Below are 15,747 nucleotides of genomic sequence, written 5' to 3'. Positions count from 1 at the left end.
TCGACCACAAATAGGAAATTCCAAAGCTGACAAATATCAAAACTAATGTCACCCACTTACCATCACACTCCTATAAATGACAAGTAGGACTTTACCAGGTGGACCTATAGGTATAAGAATGGCCTGTGCACACTAGCGTTATCACAGATATTGGATTATTAAACAGTTGGCTCCTGTGCTCTTTAAAAAAAAAAAAAATAGGCTGACAGTGCCACCACTTGGTGGGCTACATAAATAAGTGCCAATGTCGAGCACTGGCAAACACTAGTACAAATTTAGCACTCTTCTCTGTCGTGATATTTTTTTTCTTTTCCCTTCTACTCACTCTTTTCATTTTGTTCCACCCAGCTGGTTCCTTGCCATTCTTTTGTCTTCTATACTACCCTTCCTTTACTCTCATCTTTTCTATCTTCCAGCTTTCCTCTAATCACCCCCTTCCACCTCTCATCTGTGTGCCAATTCACCTTTTCCTTTTGATCAGATTCTCGAATATTTGATCATGGTCTGAATCCTTTAGCACACAGCTGTGAAAAAGGTGGCCTTGTCTTTTTCAAAACCTCTAATTAAAGGACACTGCCACGTCCAGAGCTGCTAGTTGCTCAACAGCTAATAACATTTGGAGATCCAAGTGCGGTATGCACTCTACCGTTCAAAATGTCTCAAAACATCACGATTATGTGAAACACAAATAATTGTGTTTTTGAGCTTAGGGATACATGACAGCTCAGATTTCTTTTATCGTTGACTGGATATAAAAGTATTTACAGTGCTTACTTTCCCACATTTGGGTTGGAAATAAAAGGCTGAGTAGCAAGATTTAAACTTGTGAAGCCACAGATTGTAGGAGCATCTGGGCAGCAAGTGAATTAGCTAACTAAATTATCTTATCAGTTTAGGACCTGTTACAACAGTGCTGTGATCCATTTCTAGCCACTGATATAGCCAAAAGAGAATGATTTGGCAGTGAATAAAACAGTCATCGGGGCCACAAAGTGCGTTAATGTGTCTTAAATTTCTTTTGATAATATTAGGAGACAAGGGATATTGAGAGTAGGCAGGACAACAGCAGCACGTTGCCAGTCCTTCCACAAGAGAGCCACCGTTTCTGATGAATGTTAGAGAAGCCTGGCTAAAGTCTTTTCACAGCAGGAAAATCGAAACGTGTGACATTGGCAGCTTTTTTTTTTTTTTTAATATAAGCTGAAGGTTAAGCATGATGGCTGTTATCATGCATATGTGAATAGCAGGGTCACAGGTTCCATTGCTGTTCAAGTATCCCAAAGCATTGGTGCTATTTATGAAAGCTAAACAATTCAACTGAGAAAGTGAGGCTCCAGGCGACTTATTGAGAAAAAGCAAAAAAGCTGATTTTCTAATTGTAAAAGGCCTTGGGTGGGCCTTGGGGCTGCCTTGAGAGTGCTTGGCCCACCCCCTAGAACCGGGCCTTATTAGGAGGGAAGGAAGATTGTACATCCTTTAGAGTCAACATGAATAGTAAGTTATTGTCTTGGCTTGTCATGGCACGATAGCTTCTTGATATTTTGTGATACTGCACCCTTAGCCAGATCAGTGCGAGATACATAAATAGTGGTGTTAAATTGAAAGGGTATTACCGGTGACTTGGTAGGTCTGTGTGTGAAGCTGAGGGACAGCCCGGGTGGAGCGTGGCATTCTGCGCTCCTCAAGTTTGACTGACTGGAATGCGATTAGAGCCAAGTAAATCCGGTGTTACAAGGACAGATGGAGAGGATTGAGGATTAGAAAGGCATTCGCATCCTTCAGGGGTTAAAGAGCATCAGACATTCATCAGAAAAAAAGAAAAGGGGCACCGGGGTGCAGGAGCAGAATAAAGAGGCACTCGATGTAAAAAGAAGGTGGTAAACTGGGGATTATAGACTGGAGCGAGAGGGAGATAGATATGTGCACTCTGGGCCTTCACTGAACTCTGGCGTTTGTGACTCTGCCTAATTACCTTGAGTGCCATCTGGAGAGCGTGCTAATTTGAAACAGATCAGCACGAGACAGGATAAGGTTTTGGGGTCAGTCCTTTGTGCATCTATATCCCATAAGGAGGAAAGGTAACTGATATTGCACACACACGTAAATCACCTGGAGGCGGTGAGGAAAGGCAAGAGTGAGGCATGTCGCATAGACTCTTCTAGGAGCAGATATAGTGGCTTGTCCCAGGGTGTAAAGAGAAGAAACAGTTGAGAGAGGCCAGAAGAAAGCGACCTGCCGAAAAGAGGCACGGCCGAAGACGAGGCAATGGACGACATGTTTCTGCTTAACACGGAGGGAGTGAGGAAGAAGATTCTACATGGTGGCCACGGAGACCTACCGGACTTTCAAGATGGCAGCAAGGTAATCTGATAAATTTGGGGCTCCGTTGGGGTGCACATGAGAGCCCAGCTTTTGTTCATATTTGCTTGCGGATATTGACCTGAAACCGAGGTAGCATTTGAATGAACAATTTGACCGCCTTTACGTTCGACCAGCCGTGGCCGAACACCATGGTGTGATTCCTCTGTGATTCACACGGCAAATCTAACACTTTATTGCCTGGGTGCAACAAGCTTGGTATAAGGCCTGGTTTCAATTACAAATGCAACCAGTGACTTGTCTGGGTATAATTAGGCATCATGGCAGCAACTTGATGTTCACATGCGTCAATATACCGCTTTGTTTCTAAGTTGCATGTCAGGAGGAAAAGTTATGGAATTCCTAAAACCGAAATTTACAGTGGGTCACCGCTTTCAGCATTATCGCAATTAATACTGTAACCGACAGCAGGTGGAACAATAAGAACACGTCCCTATAATAAGATCATACACAAGTCTTTGTAGCCATACTTTTGTAAACGTGTGATTTTGTGTGGTTTTTTTTTTTTTTTAATCAGCTAACTCTTCCTATGGAACTGTATTATGAATGGCTAATGGGAGTTCGCGGTTTTAACATAATGTGGTTATTGGTTTCAAATTAAAATGTCGTCCTTGTTTTCTCCAGTAGTGTTGTAATTCTGCCTTTGGTTAAGAGGGAAAGAAAAATCCCTTCGACCCTTGACATATCAGGTGTGTTTCACGGCACAGTCTAAAGTGTTTTTTTTTTATCCACACTGTAGTCATTTGTGCAACTAGAAATGCAGAACATTTTTTTTTTAGCAATGTATACTACTGAGTACTGACTGGTACGTATCAAAATTGTGTACTCGAAATCTTAACTGATGCAAAATGAAACTAAGCAATAAGTGGTTTTGAAAGATGCAGCTGGTTTATTGTCGCCCAGCACCTGGCCCCACGGAGGCGAGTAGGTAACCATTCAGTTTCTTTCTTAACAAGGATTGACAAAACCAATAGGTCTCGGCTTCATGATTTGGTTGCTTTGCGAAAGGTTTTAGGCCATGCTGCACAGCATCTCCAATGCATTTGATGCAACTTGCTTTGCATGTGTGGTGCGTAGGCCTACAAAAATAACGCAGGCACGTTTTTTAGGTCGCGCCTGCAGGCAGTGCGCATGCCTTGTCACTATGGTGACGATCTCTTGTCTCTTAAAAAACATTAAAAAACCCTAAAAAGGGGATTTTAGCCTGCCCACGGCTTGCCATTTGTTGGCATCATTATCAGTTCTTCTTTGGTGTCTTCTAATTTGGCAGCAAGTGCTATGCCCTCACTTCCTTTACCGTGTGTGGTGCATGGACCAAGTACAGATCAATTGAAGTCAATTAGTGCCCACTCGTTATGATTGAGGTACTGTTTTTTATTTTTTGTCTTGTTTTCTACTAGCGCTAATATTGACACTTTACATCAGTACCAGTTACATTATACATTCATTTTTTGTTTTCTAGGCCTGGAGAGATTGGGTGATGTAGTGTCCTGTTGGACACATTCTAGTGTTTTCACCAGCCACTCTGCTGGGGGCTGGCTTCCACACCCATCCATCACAGGCATCACCAGTCAGGTGACCCTGATGATAAAAAGGGCCGGACGCACATGCCCTGGGCCAGTTATCCTACTGTGGTGTCTGTGTCATCTCATAGTAGCATGAGGGCCTAGGGCTCCCAACACTACAGGTGATTTGCCCAGAATCACAGGATGTTGAGGCGGCACTGAGACTGGAGCCTCGTTTCCCAGGTCTGAAGTTGGCAGCCCTGCTTGTAGCGCCACATTCTTCTCCCCCCCCCCCCACCCCCTCCCACCTCTTCCTTCTCCAATATTCTGTATCCCTCATTACTCATAGCAAACATACACCCAACGTGCGGTTCTTGGCAGTACCAGAAATTTGCCACTTGTAGAAAAGACTGCATATTTTAAAATGGTTTATAATCACAAAAAGCGTCTATGTGGAATCAAGTATAATGCATAAACCTTTAATATAAGTATGTGGTGAGCACAGTTTTGTATTAGGCTTTCTGTCTGTCACTTTCCTGCTCTTCCATAAGAAATGTTTGCAGGAGAAGAGCACCGGGGCATCCCAACCGTATGTACCATGCCCTTTCGGTTGCACTTTGATTCACTTTAGGGCTGCAGAAGTTTCCAGAGCCTACACATATCTGCATTAATGTGCCACTATTTGTGCACAAAGGTCTGTGTGCGTGACTATTGACTGTTGCTGATGGGCAAAGAGGGTGCTTTAACTACCGCCCACCAATGTACATCTCCAGGATCTGTTAACTCCTTTATTTCTTTCTCTCTATTGCTCACTTATCCCATTTTTCTTATTATTTCTCTCTCCTGCCTTCTGATTTTTCTCCCCTCTCTTTCACTCACCCTCTCTTAGTACCTCTCATTGATCTCGTTGATCAAATCTTTAGTTGTCTCACCCACTTCTTTCTCTCGTCGCTCCTGCCTCACTCTCACATTCTGCTCTTGTGTTTGCTGCCCTCTCACCACCAGCCCCTCCAAAGCCTTGTCTCACTCATTCACAGACCCTTTCATTACAACTTTATCAGACCCTCTCCTCACCCTTTCACCATCTCACCCATCAATCAGCTTCCCTCTCTCCACTTCCACTGAGTACTCTCATCTTATTTTTCTGTTAGTGACTCACCACCTTTGTCCTAACCCCACAGTTAGTTCCTCTCTTCGCCCCTCACTGTACTTCATCTGTTAGTGGATCACCCTCCTTGTACTGACCCCTCACCTATTTCCTCGATTTGCCCATCACTCAGCGCCCCTCTTTTCACCCCATACCTTATTGTTCTGTTAGTGGTTCACCCTCCTTATTGTGACCCCACCCCAATTCTTCACCACTCCATTCGCCATACATTGGCTAAAGCCCACCTTTGGGGCTTAAACCCCTGACTAACAGCCCCTCTCCTTTGTTTCCCGATCCTCTCCACACCCCCAAACTCACCCACTGTCTCCCAAACCTCACTTATGAACTACTCCCTAGTTATTGTTTATCCAAGTGTTGCCCATTTCCCCTACCCTCCTCTGTTGTTAGCCTCTCTGCTTATCCCTATCTAAGGATGTCCTTTGCTCACCATTCACCCTTCCAATTTACTATCAACATCTTCCACTGTCCTCATATTACCTTTCCTCACTGGCACTCAAACTGGTGGAATTATGCTCTTTTGCTCCACCCCCTCTTATATCCCTTACTACCAACATCTTTTCATCCCTTATTCCTCTTTTCCCATCTCACTGACTGCTTTTACCGCTTTTCCTTCCACTGCTATTCCCTCTGTACAACACTCTCCCCTTCATCACTCATTCCATTGACATTCTTCCCACCTTCAACCCCCCCTTCACCACCTTGCTGTTACCCTTTGTTCACACACCTCTCTGCAGGAGAAGTGTGACTGTGTGTGTGTGTGAGTGTGATGTACCTGAAATGATTTATCCCAGCGTACACTGGAATGCGAGGACGTGTGTTTGTGTGTGTGATATGTGTGCATGTGAGTATATATATTTGTGTTGAGAACTCATCCGTGCGTGTTTGCATTGAAAGTTGTGTGTGCACGCATGAGTGTGTGTATGTCTACTGTGTATGCATTCAAAGATGTGTGTGTGTGTATATTTTAAGATATGGCTGAGGCTGGGTGTTAACCGATCTCTGCGTTTGCATGCAAGAATTGATCGGTCTGTATTTTTGTGTATAAGGAGAATCTTCTTGTGGTGGTGGTATCTGCCTGCGTGTTTTTGTGTATGCATGAAAAGATGGAGAAGGGTGTTTTATTTTGAATGCAAGAATGTATCTTTGTTTTATGTGTGTGTATCAGTCCGCAAGCCCGTGTGTGTGTGTGTGTAGCGGATAGGAGGATTCATCTGTTCAATTATATTGTCTCACCTACGTTTGCGTAACATACATATGCCTTCGGCATGCCTTGTGAAGTTGTGGCCTGTCTTGACTATTAATTTCTCTAATGCTTTTGCACAACTGAGCAGATCGATTTTGTGACAGTTACTGTGTCTAATGCTCTGTGTGTATCAGGGGCTTTTATATGGTGCTGTGGCAGAAACTGAAAGCCATTAGCCGACCATTGTGTGAGGTCCTCTCGGGGTTGGAATCTGTCTAGGAAGAATAGTATGTCATTAGCGACCCTCACAATTATTATTACCGCTTGATAAATATTGTTAGTGACACGATGGGCATCATTTACCTTAAGAGTGAAGAAAACACCATGCCACAGAATTGTGGGGTGAAAACACTCACTACTAGAAACATTTACACAAAAACAAAATACACCACAAATATTAAATCAATGAAAATAATTATATTATTGATTTTGATGTATCCGAGAACCAGACACCTTTGTGGTTTTATTCATGCAGTGTCCTATTCTCCAGTTTAAGGTTCGCTTTCTCTTATAGCGACCAAATACTATAACCTTGGTCTTGTCCTGTTTAATCTTGTGAAAGATTCTCTCGTTATAGTTGTGGAGAGTATTTAATGTGTGCTGCAATCCTGATTTGGTATGATCCATTATAACACTGTCATCCGCGTATTGCAGTAATTGAAGGGAGGTATAGCTGAGTTTTGGTGGACCCAGGCTGCTCTGCAAGGGCTTTCCCCATATCTGCGTGTATAAATTAAAGAGGAGCGGGACTAAGACGCAGCCTTGTTTCAGGCCATCCATGGTCGCAATTCTGGAAGTGACTGTATACGAGCCTATTTTGACACGGGCCCCCGTCTGGGTGTACAGGGAGACAGTAGCCCGCAGCAATTTTTGGGGAAATGCCCCACGCACTGAGTTTACTTCATAGCATTGGTCGCTGTACTTCATCAAAAGCAGCACTATAGTCTATAAAAACAGGCGAAAAGTTGAAGCTGTCCCCTTTGGGCAGCTCGTTGACTTAGTGCAGCGAGAGCTATGATATTATCTATGGTTGATGCCCTTGCTCAGAAGCCAGTTTGAGCCAGTGGAAGTATGTTGTTATCTTGCACCCAGTCATTTAGCTCCTTAATCAGTAACCATGCAGAGGCCTTCCCTTCTAAATCTAGGCTATAATTGGATGCTACTATAGGATCCCACTTCTTGAAGATTGGGCACAGAATTAAACCCCTACATTCCGCTGGAATCTGTGCAATCTGAAAAGCATGATTATACAGGGGTGTTAACAGCTTAGCCAAATCCTTCGCTGCAGATTTGAAAATCCCAGACGGGAGCCCATTTGGTCCGGGGGCACCATCGTTTTTCATTTCTTTAATTAGGTGGCGCACCTGAGTTGAGTTTGTAAATGATGACAGGTTCCCCGTCGGGTGGGTGTCCATTTCCATGGAACTGTAATATATTAGGGCCGCGCTATTGCTCGAGTACAGTGCAGTTACATGAGAAACCCAGTCTTCTTCTGAAATTCCATGTTCTCTAGTACGATACAGAGATTTTAATCTGACATAGTTCCAGAAGCATGTTAGACCTCTTTCCTGGCACATGGTATGTACCTTTACTTATTCCTTTTCTGCAGTAGGGTTCTTCAGGGCACATACCTCCTTTTTATATGTTTTACTGGCTGCACCTAAATATTTGCAGTTATTACTGTACCATGAGGTTTATGAGCGTGCCATGCCCTTCGTAGCTGAATTCGTACTTTTACAAGGACTGGGTTGTATGGCATTGTATCCTGCACATTTCTGGCTTTCTTTGAGGGTAGCATGCTGGCCCCTGATGGTTGGAGAGTCTCCATAAGGTCTGTTAAAAGTGTCTTCCATCTGATGAGTAGTTCATATGGCAGGCATCTTAGGCCTGTTAAGACCTTACTAAGGCATTTCTTCACCGATGAGGTGTCCACAGTCCTCCACTTCAGCCTCCTAATTAGTTTAGATACTTCAGTACCTATGGAAGCACCCACTGTTAGATGTTTCTTAGGTACATGAGATCCAATTTCTATGGTTAATTATAGTGGATTATGGTCGCTTTCTGGCCTATTATGTATATAAAAATTGGCGGAATTGTTAGCCAAATGTTCAGAGATGAACATATTGTCTATTGTGGAGATGCCCCTGAACGTTTGACGATGTGTTTCGTCTGGTACAAGATTTGGAACTCAAGCTGCTGAGACTAGTTGTAATGTGTTCAGCAGAAAGTTCAATTCTTCCTATGCTTTGCTGTCTCTGCTGGCCACTAACTTTGAACCCAGGCCTCTCAGGTTAAGTCACCAGTTAAAAGGACCTCCATGAAGAGGGATTCCAAGCTGTGACAAAGAGTATCTGTTGCATGCTGTTTCAGTATTTTAGCTATGTTATGATAGCAGTTGATCAAAAGCAGAGGCCTTTTCCTGTGACCAATGGTCAGCCCAGTGATTAGTGCCGCATGCAAGGCCAGGGTGCTTTAGTGTTAGGGGCACAACCTTAATTCAGCTGTTTTGTCTGATGTAAATGGAATGACCTCCTGCGGGTCTGCCAAATATGCTTAATTTACTTGCTGGTTTGAAGAGCTCCAAACAACCATAACGTGTTGCTGGGCCTGATGACCACGTTTCCTGCAGGCAGGTGATATTGCTTCCTTGCAAGAATGAAACTGCCAATTTAACATTCCGCACAATTTTATGATTTGCCATGAGGTTATTCTAATCTTGGATTTTCCTAAGGTTACCTGATATTGTTTTGGATCTACAATATACTGGCTAGGAAAGTATCTTATAAGTCCGCCTTTGAACTGCAGTCTGCTCGTTCCAAGTACCAAGTTCGCTTCTCTTTGTTACACAAATGACCTTTCTTTGATTCTGAGCAATTTGGATTTCCAGGTAATTTGTGTTTTTTGTAGCGTTAGGCAGCCAATCATGCATATGGTCCCAGGCCCCTTTTCTACATAATCTCTGGGGGCTAGGCTTCACATGTGGGAGCAGGACATGGGGGTATTTGGGAGGCTGAGGTTTTAAAAGTTCAATCCCCCAGTCCTCGAAGGTCTTAGATTCCCTCAAGATGGCTTCAACAAGATCAGGACTTTGCCACGCAGTTATTGTAGCATCTGTCAAGGCTTTCCCTGGTATCATTGCAAACTTTACCAACGTGATTTTTTCAGAGGTAGTTGTCTTCAGTGCTGGAATACAGTCAGATGGAGTAAGTTCCCTCTATTTAATGTATCATGTACTCCATTTGGGATGTAGTGCGGGATAAATGCAAGATCGAGCTTGTCAGTGATCCTACCTTGATTAAAATCCTTTTGCCTTGACTCGCCGGCCATAGTTCTCCACTGCGAATTCTCCTAATTATATAAGGAAAGACTAACTTGTTCCCAGAGAAGGCAGTGGGCTGCGTCGGTGGCCTGCCGGATGCCCGCTGTGGGCACGGATCATTGCTGAGGGCACCTTCCTCATGGCCATGGTCGTGGGAAGGGGCCATCTGTTGTTCACTTTTGTAGTTGTTCGTTTTTAACACTTGTGTGCAATAGGGGAGATTTTTGTTCGCCAATGCAAGGGGTCTGAGAGATGGCGAGGCTCCATGTGTACAGGTCATGGACTGTTTCACTTGGTCCAATTATTGAGACTTGAGGCCTGATAGAATACTGCTGTAAGCAGGGGTACTTGTAAGAAGATCTCGCCTCGTGGCCCCAATCATTACACGTGCCAGTCTTTTGCTCATTCCCGCATTTATTCATGTTGGGTGCCGATCCACGTTTAGCAGGGTTCAATTCCGGCCAGGGGGACTGCTCAATAGAGTGATTGGACAGTTAAAATCGTGGTTATGTGTGTACATCTGGCTACCCATCGGTTGCACATATATATTAAACAAAGTAGAGGCAAAAGAGGAATCTTGTAGGACCCTGTAGCCCACACCGGAAGGTCGTGCAGAGTAACATGTTTGAGCCACTGAATGTGTTTGAACTCACAGGTAAGATAACATCCATGCCATCTGGGCCATTACTACCTATATGGTCAGAGAAAATTCTGGATAACAGGCTCCCATAACACTCGGAGGTAGTCCCTGCCAATTCCATAAAGGGTGAGGGAGGTGAGTGGTGACGTTTGCTTGTGGGTTTCTTCCACTGGTGGATGAAATTGCTCAGCTGAGCTTTGTTAGAGGGTATTCATTTTCATAATTGTACAGTGGTGTTCTTGCCCCCTTCTACTATTAGCCTGGAACACCAATTTTGAATTACTGCGATAGTGATGACAGGACACACTGCAAATCTTACATCATCAAATTGTTTTTCTAATTCATAACCAGTGGTTCTCTGCAAAACCTACTGCAATGTATTGTGGTCCCAAAGGACACCTACAGTTTTCAGGGAGGGGCCCAAAATGGCTACTCTCCCAGGGGACACCACACCGCCACATCCGACTGATGCTTCACTGGCCTAAAAGGTGGAAATAGGTCAAAGAGTTTTCAAGTTTAAATTTATTATTATTGACTTCACCTGAGTTCTACAATTATCAACTTATAAAACAAATAAAATCAACACACAATAATGAGAGTTCACAATACATATAATTCCACAAATATATTTATATCTCTTTTATTAGAAAATAGGTAAAACATTTAAAAATGTTTAGACTTTAAACATCGTATACTCATTACAGGGATTTTGTAGCAAATCCATCAAAGCTTGGTGCTTCTCTGGATTGTATCTCGGTATTAAAGGTAGTAAATGTTTGTCTCTAACCTATTTTAGTGCGAGACAGGTGCAAAACATGAAACATATTTCGGGGTTCTTTATGGCAGAGATCACAAACAGAAGAGTTTTGGGAATTCTTATTCCACCTTGCTAAGATGATGTTTAGAGGGATATTTCCTAAATGGAGGGACATAGAAAACATCTAATACAATGCGGGATTCGAAAAGAAGAACACGGCTGGGGCGGTCTAAACGAAATATCATTAAATAGTGTTTTATACAATTTTAAAGAAGCACAAAGGCCATAATACATTATGGGGGTCATTTAGTCCCTGGCGGTAAAAAACGCCTACCGCCCGTGCGACGGCCGCCAAAAGATCGTCTCCGCAGCTACCAGCCGTCCGCCATATTATGACCGTAGCTGGAATTCCGCCAGAAGGATGGCGGAGTTCCGGCTACGATCATGGCGTCGGATGGCGGTGAGGTGGTGCTGCCGCCAGCAGCAGCGCCACACCAGTGGACCACCGCCAACCGTATCATGACCCATGAGGCAGCCTGGCGGTGTTCTGCTGGTGGATGCTACTGCTTGCAGCAGCGCCCCGTCAAGTCTCCTGTTGGAGAACCCCCTGCAATCAGGTAAGTTGGGTGCTCCGACAGGGGAGAGGGGTGATTAGTGTGTGTGTGTGGGTGTGTATGTTTGTGTGTGCGTGAATGCGGGTGTGCGTTGTGTGTGGCATGTGTGTATATGTGTGGATGTGTGAGTGCATGTATGTTTTGTTGTGTGAATGCGTGTGTGTCAGTGTGTTTGGATGTGTGTGTGAATGGATGTATGCATGCGTAGGTGCATGTGGGTATGAGTGTGTGTGATGGTGCCTGAAGGTGCATGTATGTTGGGGGAAGGGTCTGGAGAGCGAGGGGGGTGGGGGGAAATCTGGGGAGAGGGAGAGGACAGGGAAGACCCCTATCAGTGACAGGGAATTCCTTCCCTGTCACTGATAGTGCCTACCGCCATGGTTTTCATGGTGGTAAGGAGGCAACGAAAATCATGGCTGTAGGCGGGGTCATAATCCTGCGGGCGGGCTAGTGACGGCCACCTGGCTGGAGACTGAAGTCTCCAGCCCGGTGGCTGTTATCGCATGGCAGACGGAGTGGTACATTGGCGGTTTGGCTTGAGGCAAACCGCCAATGTCATATTATGGGGAAAAGTACAGCCAGCCTGTTGGCAGTACTTTTCTCCATGATACCGCCGTCCGCCAGGTTTATAATGAGGGCCTATGTGTTTAAGTTGCAAAGATTGGGCTCTAACAAAGAGTCAGAGATTCCCTGACGACTATCCCCTTTCACTATTCAATATTACACTTTACTCTTTTAATGATCAAGCTTCTCCCAAAAACTAACTAAGCTGTGGAGTCTTGCAATATTTCTGCTGTAAGGAGGGATCTCAAAGAAGGATTGAGAGCATGAAGCAGTTTATAAACCTGTAGGAAGCTGGCTCTTTATATAGTGGACTAAAATGAGATACACTGTGCAAAGAGTCCAAGCAACCCACAGAGGTATCACAAAGGCACAAATTACATCCCAAATGCTGGTCGAGCAGTTGGGTATATCAGAGGGTAGTGCTAAGCACGCATTCATGCAGTAAGTGAGACACACACTTAATAAAGAAATCCAATACCAATTTATAAAAATAGCACATACTTTTATATAAACTTTGATATCAAGATCACTGGAGTAGGTGAGTACTTTTTGAGTTAATCATTTATGGAGTTTTTAAAAGTAGATGGCGCATTTTTCAGATGCAGTAATGTTATCCTATAGAGGAAGAACAAGCACTGCATACAGATAAAGTACAGTGACTTACAGGACCAATCTCCTGGAATTAGGGTATGTATGGGGCAAGGTACAAGGCCACACCAACAGGTCACCTCAGGCAGCACAGAGATGGCCGGTTGCAGTGCTGCAGTTCAGCGTCAGGTGCCCCATGTAAGTCTATGGGGATAGGCCCAGTCACAAAGTTGCTGCAGGCATGGTCTGAGTCCAGCCTGAGTGCATAACCGAGGGGGGTCTGTTCTTGCGATGCTCGGGGATGTAGAGACACCAGTGGTCCGGTTCTCCGTGGTCCAGGATGTCTGGGTGCAGAGGTGGTTTGGACTGATGGATTTACCATCACCGGAGGTGGTCATGGTGCAGGAGGCCCACAGAAACAGGCTGCAGGCATCGACTGATGGGCCAGTCCGGCCGGACCAGCAGGTAGGCTAGGGTCTCATGAACCTAGGGGACATAGGGATATCATTAAATAGTGTTTTATACAATTTGTGCTGCGCTGGTCCTCTTCTCCCCGGTCTAGGGCGTCGAGGTGCAGGGGTGCAATGAACCGTTGGGTCTGTCTCACCAGAGGCAGTCACGGTGAAGGTGGGGTCTGCAGAATCAAACTGCAGACATCATCGAGAAGTCCACAGAGGGCAAGCTCAGGTGGGCCTCGTCTCTGGAGGCCCTGTGGACGACGCTGACACTGTTGGCCCACTTCAGCTCGGGGTAGGTGGATCGGGAGGGCAGTGGTGATGTTTGCGTCGGGTTTTTGGCGGTCCCGGTCCTCACAGTTCTTTCTTGGGTGCTTGCAGATGCAGGAGCGCAGTTATTCTTGGTGATTGGCGAAGCACTGGCAGCTCTCCCAGTTTCTTGAAGGCTGCGGTGGCAGGACAGGTCAGCTGCTCCCCGAGGGTCAGTGTAGCAGACAAGCCAGCAGGTTTCACTCCAAATCAGTCAAGCTCCTCGGTTCTCGGGTTCAGCAAGCTTCTTGTCCATTCCTTCTTTTACAGCAAAGATCCATGGATCTTACATCAGGGGGTCCCCTAAATACTCAATTTAGGGGGCATTAAAGGGAGTGCAGGGAGGTAGCCAATGGGCTTCTTACCTTGGGGGGTCACTACACTCCCTAGATGACCACTTCCTATGGGGCGTGGGGATTACCCTATCCAGAGTTCCAAAATTCTATCACACGCAAGATGGCAGAATTTCCTATGTTGTGTCCACTTTAGGCTAGCCACCCTAGGGGTGTTCCCAGTATGGAAGTGTGACACACCTGTCCAGGTGCCAGATTGGCCCTGGGACGGGGGGTCGACATCTTCCTCTGAGGAAGGCCAGTTCTGCATATCAAAGGCAGTGGGCTTCTTTGAAGCTCCTGCTTTGGACTGCAGGTCATCTTGTGGGAATTTAATACTAATTGCCGCAGCCTGGAGAGGCTTTTGTTTTTGACCTCTCGAGAGCAAAGGCTCTCCTCTGGGAGGTCAGATTCACGTCTGTTGGTGGTAGGCTGTCCAGAACCAGTCAGTGAGCTCACCAGCAATTGGTAGGTTTTTCAGGGGACACCTCTAAGGTGCCCTCTGTACATGTCTTAATAAATCTATCATTGGAATCAGTGAGGGTTTATTAATACAAGATGTTTGATACCAAACACCCCTAGGTTCAGAGAAGCCATCATGCAGCTGGGGAAGCTGTAGTGACCCTATCAAATTATGTTGGCTAGGGACTACAACACATGTGCTCACTATTCCAAGCTCCAATCTGAGTAATTGTATGGGCAGAGACAAACTTTTAAAACAAAAGTTTCTCAAAATCTTCCCTTCACGTTGATTTAAAAATGATCAGGAGAGAAAAACAACATTCTTGATCAGAAATATATTATTTTTGTAATCACTCTTGATTTGGATAACATGTATCCTCTCATTAGCCTGTTGTACCTCCTCTGGATCTCCTGTCGATCCTCTACCACATAAAATTTGGAAAAACGTTGCATCTGATTCTCTCCTGTTGCTTCACCAGATTTGTTACCAGTCACTGATTACTGTCACTGTCCCTTTGGCCCGGAAGAGAGCTATTGTTTCACCCATTTTAAAGAAGGCCTCTTTGGACCCATTGGTGCTGAGTAACTTCAGACCCATTTCCCTGCTGCCCTTTTCTATAAAACTGCTGAAACAATAGATGAGCCAGAAACTTTCGTGCTATCTGGAATCGCACTCCCTACTAGAGCAAGAACAGTTCAGCTTTAGACCCAGCTGTGGGGCTGAATCAGCTTTAATTATTGCTATGAAAAAGCTTCAGATGTCCGTCACTCACGGTCATTCTGTGATTTAGATTTTTCTTGGTTTATCTGCTGCACCGAAAGGTCAATCATTATATTCTTCTTGACAGACTTGTGGAGGCAGGTACTGATGAGCCTGCTCAGCTCAGACCTATCAGAGCGGGGTCAAGCCATTGCTCTTCGAACTTTTAGTTCCGCCTTTTGGGAGGTGAAACGAGGCATAACCCAAGGGTAGACACTTAGTCCAATCCTGTTTGATCTGTACAAGAGACCTTTGGTGCTCATTAAACCTTACAATATCAGACTACTGAAGTACACAAATGATACCCAATTGACCTTGTCTCTAGAGAGTGACCATCAGAATACGATGGGAAGCTTTCATGATTGTGCAAATGACATTGACAATTCTCTCAAATTTAACAGAGACAAAATTGAATTTTTGCGCTGTTCAGTGGACAAAATACCTCTTGATCTCTATACTCATTTCTGGCCCTTGGCAGCCAAGACGGTACCTACCCCTTTAGAGTCAGTTTGCAATCAGGGAGTCCTTTTTGACAACAAGCTGACCTTGGAAGCACATATTTCTAAAGTGGCAGGGACCCGTTTTGATCTGTGTGGGTTGCAGATAATCCTCCCTTTGATGAACCTATAATTATGCGCTGTGTGATTATGAA

General features: G+C 44.8%; 1 protein-coding gene across 2 annotated transcripts in view; it reads left to right on the top strand.

Annotated features, from left to right (window-relative positions):
- Positions 1-1,901: 1,901 nt before the first annotated feature.
- LOC138258899 (aryl-hydrocarbon-interacting protein-like 1) overlaps positions 1,902-15,747 on the top strand; it is a 201,119-nt gene continuing 187,273 nt past the window's right edge. For both annotated transcript variants that reach the window (XM_069206224.1, XM_069206216.1), the window contains exon 1: positions 1,902-2,361. In XM_069206224.1, the coding sequence (XP_069062325.1) occupies positions 2,266-2,361 (96 nt within the window). In that variant the 5' untranslated portion in view covers positions 1,902-2,265. The remainder of the gene's footprint in view (positions 2,362-15,747) is intronic.

The sequence above is a fragment of the Pleurodeles waltl genome, chromosome 2_1, assembly GCF_031143425.1.
Source record: "Pleurodeles waltl isolate 20211129_DDA chromosome 2_1, aPleWal1.hap1.20221129, whole genome shotgun sequence".
NCBI classification, from domain to species: Eukaryota; Metazoa; Chordata; class Amphibia; order Caudata; family Salamandridae; genus Pleurodeles; species Pleurodeles waltl.
This window is presented reverse-complemented; position numbering and strand designations above follow the sequence as displayed.